At 42.3% G+C, this 14,706-nt stretch overlaps 1 protein-coding gene across 2 annotated transcripts; it reads right to left on the bottom strand.

Moving 5' to 3' along the window:
- Window positions 1-117: 117 nt before the first annotated feature.
- LOC133483414 (dipeptidyl peptidase 4-like) lies at window positions 118-13,420 on the bottom strand. 2 transcript variants are annotated; one of them, XM_061784659.1, is made up of 26 exons: window positions 13,268-13,419; window positions 13,104-13,191; window positions 8,308-8,406; window positions 8,115-8,206; window positions 7,870-7,944; window positions 7,073-7,125; window positions 6,936-7,008; window positions 6,656-6,776; window positions 6,041-6,195; window positions 5,791-5,888; window positions 5,588-5,717; window positions 4,876-4,914; window positions 4,682-4,780; window positions 4,513-4,583; window positions 4,378-4,431; window positions 4,195-4,307; window positions 4,064-4,111; window positions 3,889-3,987; window positions 3,343-3,412; window positions 3,065-3,259; window positions 2,937-2,991; window positions 2,775-2,874; window positions 2,208-2,266; window positions 2,071-2,143; window positions 633-706; window positions 118-557 (listed from the first exon to the last, which is right to left on the bottom strand). In XM_061784659.1, the coding sequence occupies exons 1-26, from the start codon at window positions 13,268-13,270 to the stop codon at window positions 465-467; spliced, it is 2,229 nt and encodes a 742-aa protein (XP_061640643.1). In that variant the 5' UTR covers window positions 13,271-13,419; the 3' UTR covers window positions 118-464. The 2 variants fall into 2 exon arrangements, 1 of the variants encoding a protein (XP_061640643.1); XR_009790117.1 differs by lacking the exons at window positions 118-557; window positions 2,775-2,874 and having other exon boundaries at window positions 638-706; window positions 13,268-13,420.
- Between the last annotated feature and the right edge of the window lie 1,286 nt (window positions 13,421-14,706).

Here is a 14,706-nt window from a genome sequence, read left to right on the forward strand (position 1 = left end):
ATCACCAAAAGAACGCTGGCTGTAAAGGGAGGCCTCAGACCATCGGTAGGAACACATACAAAAAGTATCAATGCATTAAACAATTCAAACACTATAATAACAATACATTTTGAGCAATTAGAAAGATAAAGACTTTATTTTTGTATTTCATTTGTACATCACATTACAATGTCCACCAATATTATAGCCCACTAAAGTGGGTATCTGGGCAACCATGGCAACATCAGAGATTATAAATACAAACTAGTCTAGCATCCAATTGATTTTAAGGTCACACAATTAGTTATTGTTTCTTTGACTGGGTAGATAGTTGTGGAGTGCTGTTTTTAACTTTTTTTTTGCTATTAATGCTGCAATGTCGGCCTCCATTTAAATGACAGTACATCATTTAAACAGGTAAACGTGTGATGTGCAGTCTGCTTTGTGTGAGCCGCAGGAGTTCTAGAGTGCTGATCCAGTCAACTTTATGCAAAGCACCTCTGTAGGAAGTGACTCATGTGGGTATAGACGTGCTGATACGCAGAACCAGAAAGCCCGTGGTTCTTGTCTGTGTACCACTGAAGGACAACATCAACATGTTCATAATTTAATTTTGACATGCTGCATATCAACATCAAGTTTAGTTCGCTTACCATTGCTTCAAAGTCCACCTGCTCCTTTACCAGAGCTTCAGAGATCTCAGCTGCCTGCTGGAAATGCACGTTGTCTAGAAAGAGTAACCATATAACAAGCAACGGGAATTGAAAACTGGTTCTTTTTGAAAACCGGTTCACAGTTTATTGGATTCCTAGGAGTTTTGTTTGCTTGCCTGCCGATTCCACTTATCGATTCCTCTTAGTCACAAATGGCATATTTGTCATCATCATTTGTATTGTTATTTTGAGTTTTGTGTGGGGTATTGTGTTAGCTCTGTTGCTACACCAATGTAGCGTCTGAGATGGTAACAAAAGATCAGCATCAAGCCACGCCTGATCCGACTGTTACATTGTTACATTAGTGGAAGAGCTGCATTGTTTTGGGTTGCAGGTGCTTTTGGAGCCTTTCCCAGCTGACTTTAGGCCAAGAGGCAGGCTACATCCTCGACTGGTCAGCAGTCAATCACAGGGCACATAAACACTACCGTTGACACTCACACCAATGGACAATTAAGTCACCAGTTAACCTACCATGCATGTATTTTTGTTATTATCCACATTTTTGTTGATTTTCTTTTGATGAGATTGAGTTTTTGTTTTATGTCATGTCATGTTTTTCCCGTGTCCCTTGTCAATGTTGTCCCTTGTCAATGTTGTCTTTTCATTTCCTCCTGTTCACGTCAGCCCTGTCCCTTGTGTCTACCGATCAGCTTCCTCCACCCACTCGTGTCTTGTCCAGGTGTGCCTCGTTGTCTCGTCAATTTGCTTGTATTTAGTTCCCTGCTTCCTTTCAGTCGGTGTTGGTGCATTGACGTCAGATGTTACGTTTCCTTAGTCCCGTCATGTTTCTAGTGGTGGGTGTTTTGTTTCCATGTGTTTCCTTGTTGCTCTGAGTTTAGATTTGGCGAATGAATGTAGTGTTTGGTCCTGATCCTTGTTTGCCTTTTCTGAAATTAAATAACTTTTTGAGACTCCTGCACTCCTACCTTGCCTATCTGCTTCCCTGCACTTGGGTTCTCCACCTTTTGCCTCCCTATCAAAGCCACAAAAAGCCAACTGGGAGACCTCCAGACTTTGGCTCGCGAGTGTTACATATTTAAAATCAAGTCAAATTTATCTTGTTCTTGAAATCATCCATCCGTTTTCTGTACTGCTTGTCCTCATTTGGGCCGTGGGTAAGCTAGCTGGAGCCTGTCCCAGCTGACTGAGCAAGAGACAGGGGTACAACCTGCACTGGTTGCTAGCCAATTGCAGCCCACGTTTAAATGGCACCTAGTGAAAACTCACAAGCATGACAACAACAACCAAATTCCACAGAGGATAGCCTTAGCTGAAATTTGAAGCCACAAACCCTCGACTGTGAGGCAGATGTGCTATGAATTACGCCACCCTGCTGACTATTTTGTATTAAATAACCGTGAATAGCGTGACTCACCATCAGCTGTTCCGTGAACCAGCAGATACTGCACGGCATGGAAGTTTTTGGCCCGTGCAGTCACTGTTGAGTTCTGCGCAGAATGGGATTCGATTGAAACACGTAGCTGCACAGCTGAAGGGTGTGTGCAAACTTACAATGTAGGCTACTTGATTGTCAATTGGCTTCGTCATGTACCGTTCGGTGTAGATGGAATCTGGAAAAAACCCAAAGTGGACAGTTGTTATTTGACATATTGTAATAGTGGGAATGTTGTAAAAAAAAAAAAAAAAAAAAAAAAAAAAAATATATATATATCCATCCATCCATTTTCTGAGCCGCTTCTCCTCACCCCGAACTGGTTGCCAGCCAATCGCAGGGCACATCGAAACAAACAACCATTCGCACTCACAGTCATGCCTACGGGCAATTTAGAGTCTCCAATGAATGCATGTTTTTGGGATGTGGGAGGAAACCGGAGTGCCCGGAGAAAACCCACGCAGGCACGGGGAGAACATGCAAACTCCACACAGGCGGGGACGGGGATTGAACCCCGCATATATATATATATATCCATCCATCCATTTTCTGAGCCGCTTCTCCTCACTAGGGTCGCGGGCGTGCTGGAGCCTATCCCAGCTGTCATCGGGCAGGAGGCAGGGTACACCCTGAACTGGTTGCCAGCCAATCTATATATATATATATATATATAAAATTTTAAATACCATAATATTCCCATTTGGAGACCGGAGCAACTGCCATTCCACATTTAAAGACTCCACTTCCGGATCCCAAGGCCATGGAAGCCACATATCCGCCATAAGACTAACGAAAAGTCCCATCAGGTGCAAAGTGGCTTAAACAATGTCTTCTACTGGACTACTTACCCATCCCCATATTGCAACTCTATCTTTGTCCACAAATCCCATTTTGATTAATTCCCTAAAATGGAAATTTAGTTAAGGCCTTCTCATACAAGGAGTAGAAATGGTTGTTAACCCTTCAGCCTCCCTACCTGGCTGCTGTTATCTGATCTTCCACCTCATAGGATCCGAGACGTTTATAGATTTCGTGCATTAGCTTGTCGCCTTGGTAACCACTGCCTCTCCCATCAAAGCTGGCGACGATGATTTTCTCTGTGCTGGCCAGGTAAGTGGACCAGCTCACTCTGTAGGTAAAGTCTACCTTCTGGCTGCAGGGACCAGCATACCTGGAGGGTTGATGAGTGGTTTAATCTTCAACGCTACGTCTGTTGCCTACGAGTTTTTCCAGAGGCTGCTGATGTACTCTTACACATCCATCAATAAGGGGTACTTCTTGGATTCATCAAAGTCTGGTGGCAAAAACATCTGGTACCAGAGCTCTGTCGTGAACAGCAAGATAGAGATTGAATCCAAATTGATTGAAATTTTGGACAAGCTTTGCACAGTAATATTAGCAATAACTCTCCAGTGGTGTTAACGTGACGAGAGAAGTCTGCGGTGGTGCAGCAATATGTATCAGTAAAGTACATGCTTCATAACAAAACAAGAGATGATGAGACAACATTCTGCACCTGTCAATCACAGGACTTGTACAAATTCACTCCTATGGGCCATTTGGTATTCAATGAACCTAAAATATCTCACTTATTACATATTAAAGGACAAACATTGTCGGTCCTACCTTGAATGGCACCCTGTGTAAGACCCCTCCAAATTGCCCATACAACCGCCAATGACATATGACACCATTATACAATAGAAAAGCATTTCCCTAGCAATTTTATTGTATTTTGAAGTGCATGCCAGAAACCGCCGCTGAATACAAACGATTGGATAGCTAGCTTAATGAACTCACTGTAACCAGCAATCTTGACAGTTCCGCGACGCATGGTGGGCATTTGGATGTCGGATATCAGTTGGCTGAATTTGCTGTTATCCTCCAAGCGTTGAAGCTCTAGTGATGAAAAAGATGAAAGAAAATTCAACACAATCCTTTTTCTGTCTTTCTCCATTAGGCTAGTAGCTCTTACCTTTGCCTCCCTTGTTATCCATAAGAGAGCTGTACGGAATGCCAGGACCTTTGATCAAAAATAAACAACTTGATGATATGTCTGTCACCCAACATTTAAAAGATATTTAACATGCAAAAAGAAGAACTGACCATTGCACCTCATGAGGTAGAATCGTGCATTGTGGCTGAAATAAGCAGAATTATACTGGCAGTTGTCACTGCTTAAATTGCAAGTTAGACACGTGACCTCCCCCTTGGTCCATCTGAAACAAGCACACGTTGGATGAGGTTCAAATTAAAAGTAAATACATTGCAACGGAATAGACGGGTTACCGATAAATGTTCCTGCCTCCTGGTTTTCCACCCTCTTGGTTGCTAGAGTAATATCTGTGATATATGATGAGTGTTAAAGCGACAACAACCTTATTTGAAATCTACCGTTCCATCCATCTAAAAAGTTGAACTTACACACTATCTGCAGTTACTTTCTGAATGGCAACAACTTCCCATTCTCCTTTGGTAATCGGCGTAGCGTTGCCCTGCAAAGGAAAAGTTGGCATACATTTTAGTCCAAAATCCCATACTCTGACACATACCATGATATATTCTTTCGTGATAGTTTGTCTGCTCCGCCAACCTCTACCACGTGATGGATGTGCTTGTAGCCTTTGGAGTCACTCATCAACAAGTAATAACTCATCTTATCTTCAGAAAAAAATGGATCTGATGGAGAAAACTAGCCAGAAAAAAATATGTTAGGATTGCACAAACTGGCTTACATTATTTGGGTCACTGTTTTGTAACTACAGTATGTAATTGTTTTATTTTTACCCGTCCAATCCAACCAGAGGAGCTTTCCACGTCCAGACGCTGCAAAAAGCAAGACAGAAGATATGTTTTAATTCTGACATAAATAGTTCTTCATCTACAGTCCATTAGTATAAGTTTACTACCACTTTAAATTTGTTGTGGGACCGCGCTCGTAACTCGAAATACTCGTAACAACATATTTCAGTAAAATGTAAAGAATTAAACATTTTTGCTACGTTTTTTCTTCAAGTCAATGGACCTTTCGGTGTTCTTGCCTTGGCCACCTGGGGGCAGTACAATACAGATATGTGGCTGAACATGGAGATGGTTGTCACAACGTCACAGTATAAGCTGCAGTAATATTAGTCAGTCTTCACAGAGGATAAAAAAATATATGCTAAATTTTTATAATCTGTCTTAATGTGTTCCTCCACCGTTTGTGTTCAAATATCCGTCGCTCTCAGGGTTCAGACACCGCAACACCAATACTACGCGTTAGTCTGTCTCTGGCGTTTTGCATTGTTTCTTAGCATGAAGGTAAAGGGACTTTCCTAAGGTGAAGCTATTTGGTTGTCTTACAATACGTGTAATTCTTTGTTTTGTTTGCTATCTGCCAAATTGCTGCTTGTTGTCAAGTGAGTTGAGTTCTCCAGCCACCACTGTATAGTATCATTTATAAGTATGTATAGTAAGACTTGCTAGCATATGAAAGATGACACCACTTGTTTTGTACCTCAACTGGGAACCAGGTGAGGTCCTGGAGGTCGTAGATCTGAAGGATGAGGTGGGTTTGGAGCCTCTGTAGCCACTGGATGGCAAGACGCTGGTCCGTCCCCCAAGTCACTGTGGCCAAGTAGTGCTCCCTATTTGGCCACAGATGGCAAACCGTGATCCTCATCTGTTATGTAACTTGAATAGCCCAAAGGGTTCTCTTACTGTGAGCTGAAGGGTTCCGGAACGAGGACTTCAGTGATAATTGTTGTGTTATCTGTGTCCACAACAAACAGCTTCACCACTGGGTTTGGGGAACCTGCCTGGAGAGGACAATACGAATTACTCAATCGCGACTCGGGTTAAAGCCATGGACAGGGTACCCGTCTTTGGATATGGGTAAGGGTTCAGGTGTTTCGACTATGTGGCTATCCAACATTGGATAGGGGTGAAGCTTTCATTGATGGGTACCCACCTTTGGGTAAGGGATAGAAACAGTACTGGGATACTGACTATCCCCGTACCAGGAGAACTCCACATTGGGGACCTCTCTATCATTGAACTGGACATAGGCCACATATTTTCCTCCTGGGGACCACCACAGGCCCTGATTGGATGAAAACATCTCCTCTGGTAGGGGGGAACAAAAATGTGTGCTTTGAATCCAAGTCATACACGCTTGGACAAAATTGTTAGTACCCTTCTGTAAAATTGTCATTGAAATAACCTGAAAATGACAAAAACAATAATCATTAGAAGTATAACTCCTCGTGGGCAAACTGCTCCAGCTGGATCTGATTTGAAGGGTGTTTTCTCCAGATGACATTTTTCAGCTCCTCCTGCAAATGTTCAGTAGGATTTCAATCAGGCCACTTCATCATAGTCCCATAATAGTACAAAGCTGCCGGGAGACTCTCCTTTGCGCAGATCTGTTTTTATTATTTAATTAAATAAGAATTATTGATTTTTTATTGCTTTTGTCAGTTCCAGGTTTTACACTTGATAAATGTGTTTTTTTACTTTCTTCCAATGGAAGGGTATTAAGACTTAGGTCCAGGGTTATACTTATTTCTAACTACTTCTTACTTACCTTCATACACCCAATCAGGAATTCCATTTAAAATCTGATTCTCCTTGCCGTCCAATGTCACTTGGTGGAGCCCTGAATCTGGGCTGGTCTTTATGTACACGTTATTTTTCCAAACAAAGGCCTAGGAATCCGAAAGAAAATAGTCTATGAAGGCTGAATAATCCATCTCTGGCTGAGAGTTGACATTAAGTGTTTGGGAAAGGCTGATCAAGGTTTCATTAATCTATCATGCGCCCCAAATGTGATATTACCGGTTGAAGCTTGATTCAGTCGCACTCACCAGTTTGTTCCCTGCAGGCGCCCAAGCCAAGTATTGGATTTCTTCAGGTAGCTTGTTAGCTTCTACAAACTTGCTGAGATGAAAAATCCAGTAAGAAAAATTACCTACAATAAAAATAAAAAAAACTGCGTACTTACTTTAAAGTGCGATCGTAAAGAGAGTACGACGCTGTGAATGAATGCCGCCACACCTATCAGGAAAGGAAATGTTCTCTTGTGATTTATGGTCAACATCAAGTGGAATAAAGACAAACATCAGTCAAGGTGCCTTTGAGACATTCCCATTTCAAACCCCCAAAACTTGAGACTTTCCATTGAACTTCATATTTATTGTCTTAAATAGATTTTATGCGGTTATAAATGCATACTGGTCAAGCTAACACACACTGCAAATAGACAATGTGCATGCAAACAGTGAGCTTGTTGACGGGGTGGACATTTTGGCTAATGTTAGCATTTAGCGGTAGACCTTTGCCTCGCAACATATTTCAGTTAGCAAGCTGGCTGTGTCCTGTCTAACAAATATATTTTGAATTTCCGAAAGGTTTTCATTGAATGCGATTTCACTGACAGAGTGGACATGTTACGCTTGACAACATCCAACTACATTCAAAATAGGATGAAAATGACAAAAGTGTAAATATTTATTCTACAATCAGCCACTGTTTCAGTCTCCATTGAAGAAAGACAAAATGCTGGTCGTAAATGTCAACCAAAACATCAGACGCTTTCTTAAAGGCGCACTTAGCCCATAATGACAGGGTGGACAGCAATTTCGGGGACATGCAAAATGTTCAATATGATTAAGAAAATGGAATATACATGATCAAAATTAGTAAATTGATCAACTAACTTATTGTAGACTGAAACTATGTAAAAAGGGGTGATTTGGTATATTTGTGATACCGACCCATAGAACAAAAGCTGAGTCTTACCATGCGGCGGTTACTTAGAAGTGCCACATATCTGCGGTCAGCAGACAGCTGGTAGTCAGAAGCGCCTTTTTCGGTCTGTTTGAATGGCAAAATAACACTTTCTCACCAAATGTTCTGATCTGTTAGGCCCATTTTCTCGCCCGAAGATAGCTGGAATAGGCTCCAGCATGACCCGGAGCCCCACCGGTCTCAATTCAAGCGTTACGCTTTCTACCACGATGTCAAGACAAAGATCGATGGCTTACAAATGTGTCTGCACTTAAGAACATGGAGGACTGTCCCGTGGTCACATTATGGAGATAGACGGAGCCTTCTCGACGCTGCAGATACTCGTCATCTACAAAAAGAAATGACGTTACAATTACAAACAAAACAATTTAGAAAACTGAAAAGCTCTGTATTGATTGGCGCTAAACCTCCAACATGTCGGATACTCACCAGAGATCCATCTGATGCTGTAAGATTTGGGTTTGAGGTCACTGTTGAACACGTCCGCCAATGTGAAAAACTTCCTGTCCGTGGATCCATCCTGCTCCTCTGAAATATTCAAGAAAACGGGAGGTTGCACACTGCGCCCTGATTGTATTCGCCGGATCATCAAAACTTCTTCTCGGATTCATTGAATATAAAACAGGGAGATCTCAACTTGGACTTTTTCCAATGACCCCCTTATGATCATAAAACCAATGAAACACATTGTAATGTTATGTTACGATAACAAATTCATATTTTTAGAGACAAAAGGTTATGTTATGAAAATAAAGCCATGGTTTTTCAAGAAAAAGTTGTAATATTTACAAGAACAAAGATGCATTTAGTAAGGATAAAAAGTCATACTCTGACTAGAATTAAGTCAAATTAATTTAGATAAAGTCTTAATATTATGATATTAAAATTAAACTTTTAACGACGAAATAAAGACTTTTTTTAACGTGATTTTAATATAATTTTGACATTGACATTTTTTACTCTGGAAAAGATGCCTTTATTCTCTCAATAGTTGGACCATGTTCTTGAAGAAAATTGCCTTTTGTTTGAACAACTTTATTATTGCAGGGGTGTCGGATTTATGTGATGATACGTCACAATCATTTCAGCACTTAATTGGCCCACAGCTAAGTTAGGAAGGAGAAATTGGTTTATTATTTTTGTTTTATTGGTGCGCCAGTCCCCATATATAGAGTGGATATAAAAGGTCTACACACCCCATTTGAAATGCCATGTTTGTGTGATCGGCACGGTGGATGACGGGTTAGAGCGTCAGCCTCACAGTGCTGTGGACCCGGGTTCAACCCGCCTGTGTGGAGTTTGCACGTTCTCCCCGTGCCTGCGTGGGTTTTCTCCGGGCACTCCGGTTTTCTCCCACATCCCAAAAACATGCATTAATTGGAGACTCTAAATTGCCCGTAGGTGTGACTGCGAGTGCGAATGGTTGTTTGTTTGTATGTGCCCTGCGATTGGCTGGCAACCAGTTCAGAGTGTACCCTGCCTCCTGCCCGATGACAGCTGAGATAGGCTCCAGCACGCCCGCGACCCTAGTGAGGAGAAGTGGCTCAGAAAATGGATGGATGGATGGATGTTTGTGTGATGTAAAAAAATAAAATGAGACCAAAATATCATTTCAAAATGTTCTCCACCAATAATGTGATCCATAACCAGTGGCGATTACATTTTGAATGAATCAAGACTCATGGATTCTTTTCCTTTGGGCTTGTCCCTTTAGGGGTTGCCACAGCGCGTCATCCTTTTCCATGTAAGCCTATCTCCTGCCTCCTCCTCTCGAACACCAACTGCCCTCATGTCTTCCCTCACGACATCCATCAACCTTCTCTTTGGTCTTCCTCTTGCTCTCTTGCCTGGCAGCTCCATCCTCATCATCCTTCTACCAATACACTCACTCTCTCTCCTCTGGACGTGTCCAAACCATCCAAGTCTGCTCTCTCTAACTTTGCCTCCAAAACATCGAACCTCGGCTGTCCCTCTTTTGAACTCATTTCTAATTTTATCCAACCTGGTCACTCCGAGAGCGAACCTCAACATCTTCATTTCCGCCATCTCCAACTCTGCTTCCTGTTGTCTCTTCAGTGCCAGTGTCTCTAATCCGTCCATCATGGCTGGCCTCACCACTGTTTTATAAACTTTGCCCTTCATGCTAGTAGAGACTCTTCTGTCACCTGACACCTTCCTCCACCCGTTCCAACCTGCTTGGACCCGTTTCTTCACTTCCTGACCACACTCATCATTGCTCTGGATGGTTGACCCCAAGTATTTCAAGTCCTCCACCCTTGCTATCTCTACTCCATGTAGCCTCACTCTTCCCCCACCACCCCTCTCATTCATGCATGTACATTCTGTCTTACTTCGGCTAATCTTCATTCCTCTGCTTTCCAGTGCATGCCTCCATCTTTCTAACTGTTCCTCCACCTGCTCCCTGCTTTCACTGCAGATCACAATGTCATCTGGAAACATCATGGTCCACGGGGATTCCAGTCTAACCTCATCTGTCAGCCTATCCATCACCACTGCAACCAGGAAGGGGCTCAGGGCTGATCCCTGATGCAGTCCCACCTCCACCTTAAATTCATCTGTCACACCTACAGCACACCTCACCGCTGTTCTGCTGCCCTCGTACAAGTCCTGTATTATTCTAACATACTTCTCTGCCACTCCGGACTCCCGCATGCAGTACCACAGTTCCTCTCTGGGTACTCTGTCATAGGCTTTCTCTAGATCTACAAAGACACAATGTAGCTCCTTCTGACCTTCTCTGTACTTTTCCATCAACATCCTCAAGGCAAATAATGCATCTGTGGTACTCTTTCTAGGCAAGAAACCATACTGTTGCTCGCAAATACTCACTTCTGTCCTGAGTCTAGCCTCCACTACTCTTTCCCATGACTTAATTGTGTGGCTCATCAACTTTATTCCTCTATAGTTCCCACAGCTCTGCAGATCACCCTTGTTCTTAAAAATGGGCACCAGTACACTTTCCTCCATTCCTCAGGCATCTTCTTGCTAGAATTCTATTGAACAAGCTGGTCAAAAACTCCACAGCCACCTCTCCTAGATGCTTCCATACCTCCACAGGAATGTCATGAGGACCAACTGCCTTTATAATCATTGCCACTTCCTGGTCCACCACAATTGCCTCTTCTACTCTCCCTTCTCTCTCATTTTCCTCATTCATCAACTCCTCGAAGTATTCTTTCCATCTAGCTAGCAAACTACTGGCACCAGTCAACATATTTCCATCTCTATCCTTAATCACCCTAACCTGCTGCACATCTTTCCCATCTCTATCCCTCTGTCTGGCCAGCCTGTATAGATCCTTTTCTCCTTCTTCAGTGTCCAACCTGGCATACATGTCATCATATGCCTTTTGTTTGGCCTTTGCCACCTCTACCTTTGCCCTGGGTCGCATCTCAATGTATTCCTTTCCTCTCCTCGGTCCTCTCAGTGTCCCACTTCTTCTGAGCTAACCTTTTTCCTTGTATGATTTCCTGTACTGTGAGGTTCCACCATCAAGTCTCCTTCTCTCCTTTCCTGCCAGAAGATACACCAAGTACTCTCCTGCCTGCTTCTCTGATCACCTTGGCTGCAGTGGTCCAGTCTTCTGGAAGCTCTTCCCGTCCACCGAGAGCCTGTATCACCTCTTCCCGAAAAGCTGCACAACACTCGTCCTGTCTCAGCTTCCACCACATGGTTCTCTTCTCTGCCTTTGTCTTCCTAATCTTCCTCCCCACCACCAGGGTCATCTTACACACCACCATCCTATGCTGTCTAGCCACACTCTCCCCGACCACTACCTTACAGTCGGTAACCTCCTTCAGATGACATCGTCTGCACAAGATGTAATACACCTGCCTACTTCTACCTCTGCTCTTGTAGGTCACCCTATGTTCCTGCCTCTTCTGGAAAAAAGTGTTCACTACAGCCATTTGCATCCTTTTTTCAAAGTCTACCACCATCTGTCCCTCCAAGTTCCTTTCCTGGATGACGTACTTCCCCATCACTTCTTCATCACCCCTATTTCCTTCACCAACATGTCCATTACAATCTGCACCAATCACGACTCTCTCTCTGTCTGCGATGCTCAGAACTACTTCGTCTAGCTCCTTCCAGAATTTCTCTTTCACCTCTAGGTCACATCTTACCTGTGGGGCATAACCGCGAATCACATTATACATAACACCCTCAATTTCAAGTTTCAGCCTCATCACTCGATCTGATACTCTTTTCACCTCCAAGACATTCTTAGCCAACTCTTCCTTTAAAATAACCCCGACTCCATTTATCTTCCCATCTACACCATGGTAAAATTATTTCAACCCTGCCCCTAAACTTCTAGCCTTACTGCCTTTCCACCTGCTCTCCTGCACACACAATATATCAACCTTTCTCCTAATCATCATGTCAACCAACTCCCGTGATTTTCCTGTCATAGTCCCCACATTCAGTTCTAGGCTCTGTGCTTTCCTCTTTTCTTTCTGCCGAAGAACCCGCTTTCCACCTCTTCTTCTTCTTTGACTTCGACCCACAGTAGCTGAATTTCCACCGGCGCCCTGCAGGTTGACGGCGCCGGTGGCAGACGTTGTTAACCCGGGCAACGACCGATCCGGTATGGAATTCTTTGGATGAATGCTCATATTTGTTTGGCAAGGTTTTAAGTCGGATGCCCTCCCTGACGCAACCCTCTGCATTTATCCGGGCTTGGGACCGGCCTATAGTTTGCACTGGCATTAGATCAACATGGTATCATTAGATCAACATGATACCATGTTGATCTAATGACATATGTGAACAATTTGGACAATATTGCTTCATATGACAGCCCAGATAAGTGAATGTTCCCCAAAATAGTCAAAAATTGTCAAACTGTTCAACAGTATCAACTAATAGATTGCACCGCAGGGTGGTACTTAGATGTCATATTTGGAAAAATGTGACATTTGAGACGACGGCAGAATGGCACATTGACATGACCGTTGAACATCATTATGAGCTTCAGATGATCCTCACATCATGAGACCCACCATAAAGAGAATGAAGGACATGGTAGACGCTTTAAAAGGTTGCAAACAGTTCATAACAGCCGAGGACACTTAAATGTTAACCATTAACTTAAATTTACCTTCTGTTCTGCTCTTAGCCTTGAAAAAATAGGCGCATTCTCACGATGAAACCCCCCCCCCCCCTTCCAAAAAAAAAGAAAAATATGGTGAAAAAAGACTTACCTTTTAGATAAATCACGGTGGGTACTGTGATCAGAACAACAACAACAACCAGTCCAAGAACCCCGAGGACCACTTTGGCAATGGAGACCTGAGTGAGCAAAAACCTGTGAATGCGCATGTAAAATGCCAACTAAAAGAAAAGCAAGTACGGTCAATTAACTAACCATAATTTAAATAGGTGAACAAAAAAAATCAAAAATCACAAGAGCAGTCATACGGCGGCAGCTAATTGTGGACACAGAGTTGTGAGTCTATCGAACTTTGCTGTTAAATATTACCTTCGGTTTCAAAGGTAGGCCAATAAATGTGTAAACAACCGAGCAAAGTTTGCCAGCTCAGGAGAAACTGAGTTTTCTTTCTTTAAAGTCATTTGAAATGAGACTGAATTAGATGTCCTTCCCAAAAAAGCAAGACAATCCTACCTAATTTGCGTTTTGGTTGAGGATTTTGCAGTTTGTTTGTGTCAGTGAGAATGACAACTGAATTCATTTTTAATAACATCCCAGTCAAAAGGGAAATGAATTTTGTCTTTATCAGGCTATGACTTCTTCCAATCTGTTTCATTTCATTTCTTCCATCAAAACCTTACTTTCCCAAAATAAAATTACAGTTGTCATTAATAGTTTATTGATATAATTTTCTTTGGTAGGATAAGGACAATTTGTAGTTTCATAATAGAAGACGTTTCCTGTCAAGGCTTTAAGATCTAGTGATAAGAGGGCGTGCTGCTCTCTCATGGAGATTATATATATATATATATATATATATATACACACACACACACACACACAAAACCCCAATTCCAATGAAGTTGGGACGTTGCGTTAAACAAATAAATACAGAACACAATGATTTGCAAATCATGTTCGACCTATATTTAATTGAATACACTACAAAGACAACATATTTCATGTTCAAACTGATCAACTTGATTGTTTTTAGCAAATAATCATTCACTTTGAATTTTATGGCTGCAAGAAGTTCCAAAAAAGCTGGGACAGGTGGCCAAAAAGACTGAGAAAGTTGAGGAATGCTCATCAAACACGTGTTTGGAACATCCCACAGGTGAACAGGCTCATTGGGAACAGGTGGGCGCCATGATTAGGTAGAAAAGGAGCTTCCCTCAATTGCTCACCAGCAAAGATGGAGCGAGGTTCACCTTTTTGTGAACAAGTGCGTGAGAAAATTTTGAATAAAATTTTTTTTTTAAAACACAGTACATAATAATATAATCATATACTCTACAATGTATATTATATTACATATTACTGAGTATTTCTAATGTTGTTATAGATAATAATTGCCAATATAGTCAGTAGAAAACAGCCGTAGTGCAGAAAACGTTCACTTTTCCCAGCATGTTTTAAAGAAGTATATTTTACTATGTACAGGCAGCACGGTGGATGACTGGTTAGCACATTTGCCTCACAGTTCTGAAGTCCAGGGTTCAAATCTGGCCTCACGTGTGTGGTGTTTGCATGTTCTCCCTGTGCCTGCATGGGTTTTCTCCAGATACTCCCGTTTCCACCCCACATTCCAAAAACGTGAATGGTTGGTTGACTGAAGCAAAGCAAAGCAAAGGAAACATATACAGTTTAGCGCA

The sequence above is a fragment of the Phyllopteryx taeniolatus genome, chromosome 1 (genome assembly GCF_024500385.1).
Source record: "Phyllopteryx taeniolatus isolate TA_2022b chromosome 1, UOR_Ptae_1.2, whole genome shotgun sequence".
In the NCBI taxonomy this organism is placed as follows: Eukaryota; Metazoa; Chordata; class Actinopteri; order Syngnathiformes; family Syngnathidae; genus Phyllopteryx; species Phyllopteryx taeniolatus.

What these genes read in the sequence shown, in the direction of transcription:
- LOC133483414 (XM_061784659.1), bottom strand. An exon ending in TTTCTATCCCTTACCCAAAG is followed by an intron (nt 5,889 to 6,040) that starts GTGGGTACCCAT and finishes TGTCCTCTCCAG; the next exon opens with GCAGGTTCCCCAAACCCAGT. An exon ending in GATCAGATAACAGCAGCCAG is followed by an intron (nt 2,992 to 3,064) that starts GTAGGGAGGCTG and finishes TTTCCATTTTAG; the next exon opens with GGAATTAATCAAAATGGGAT.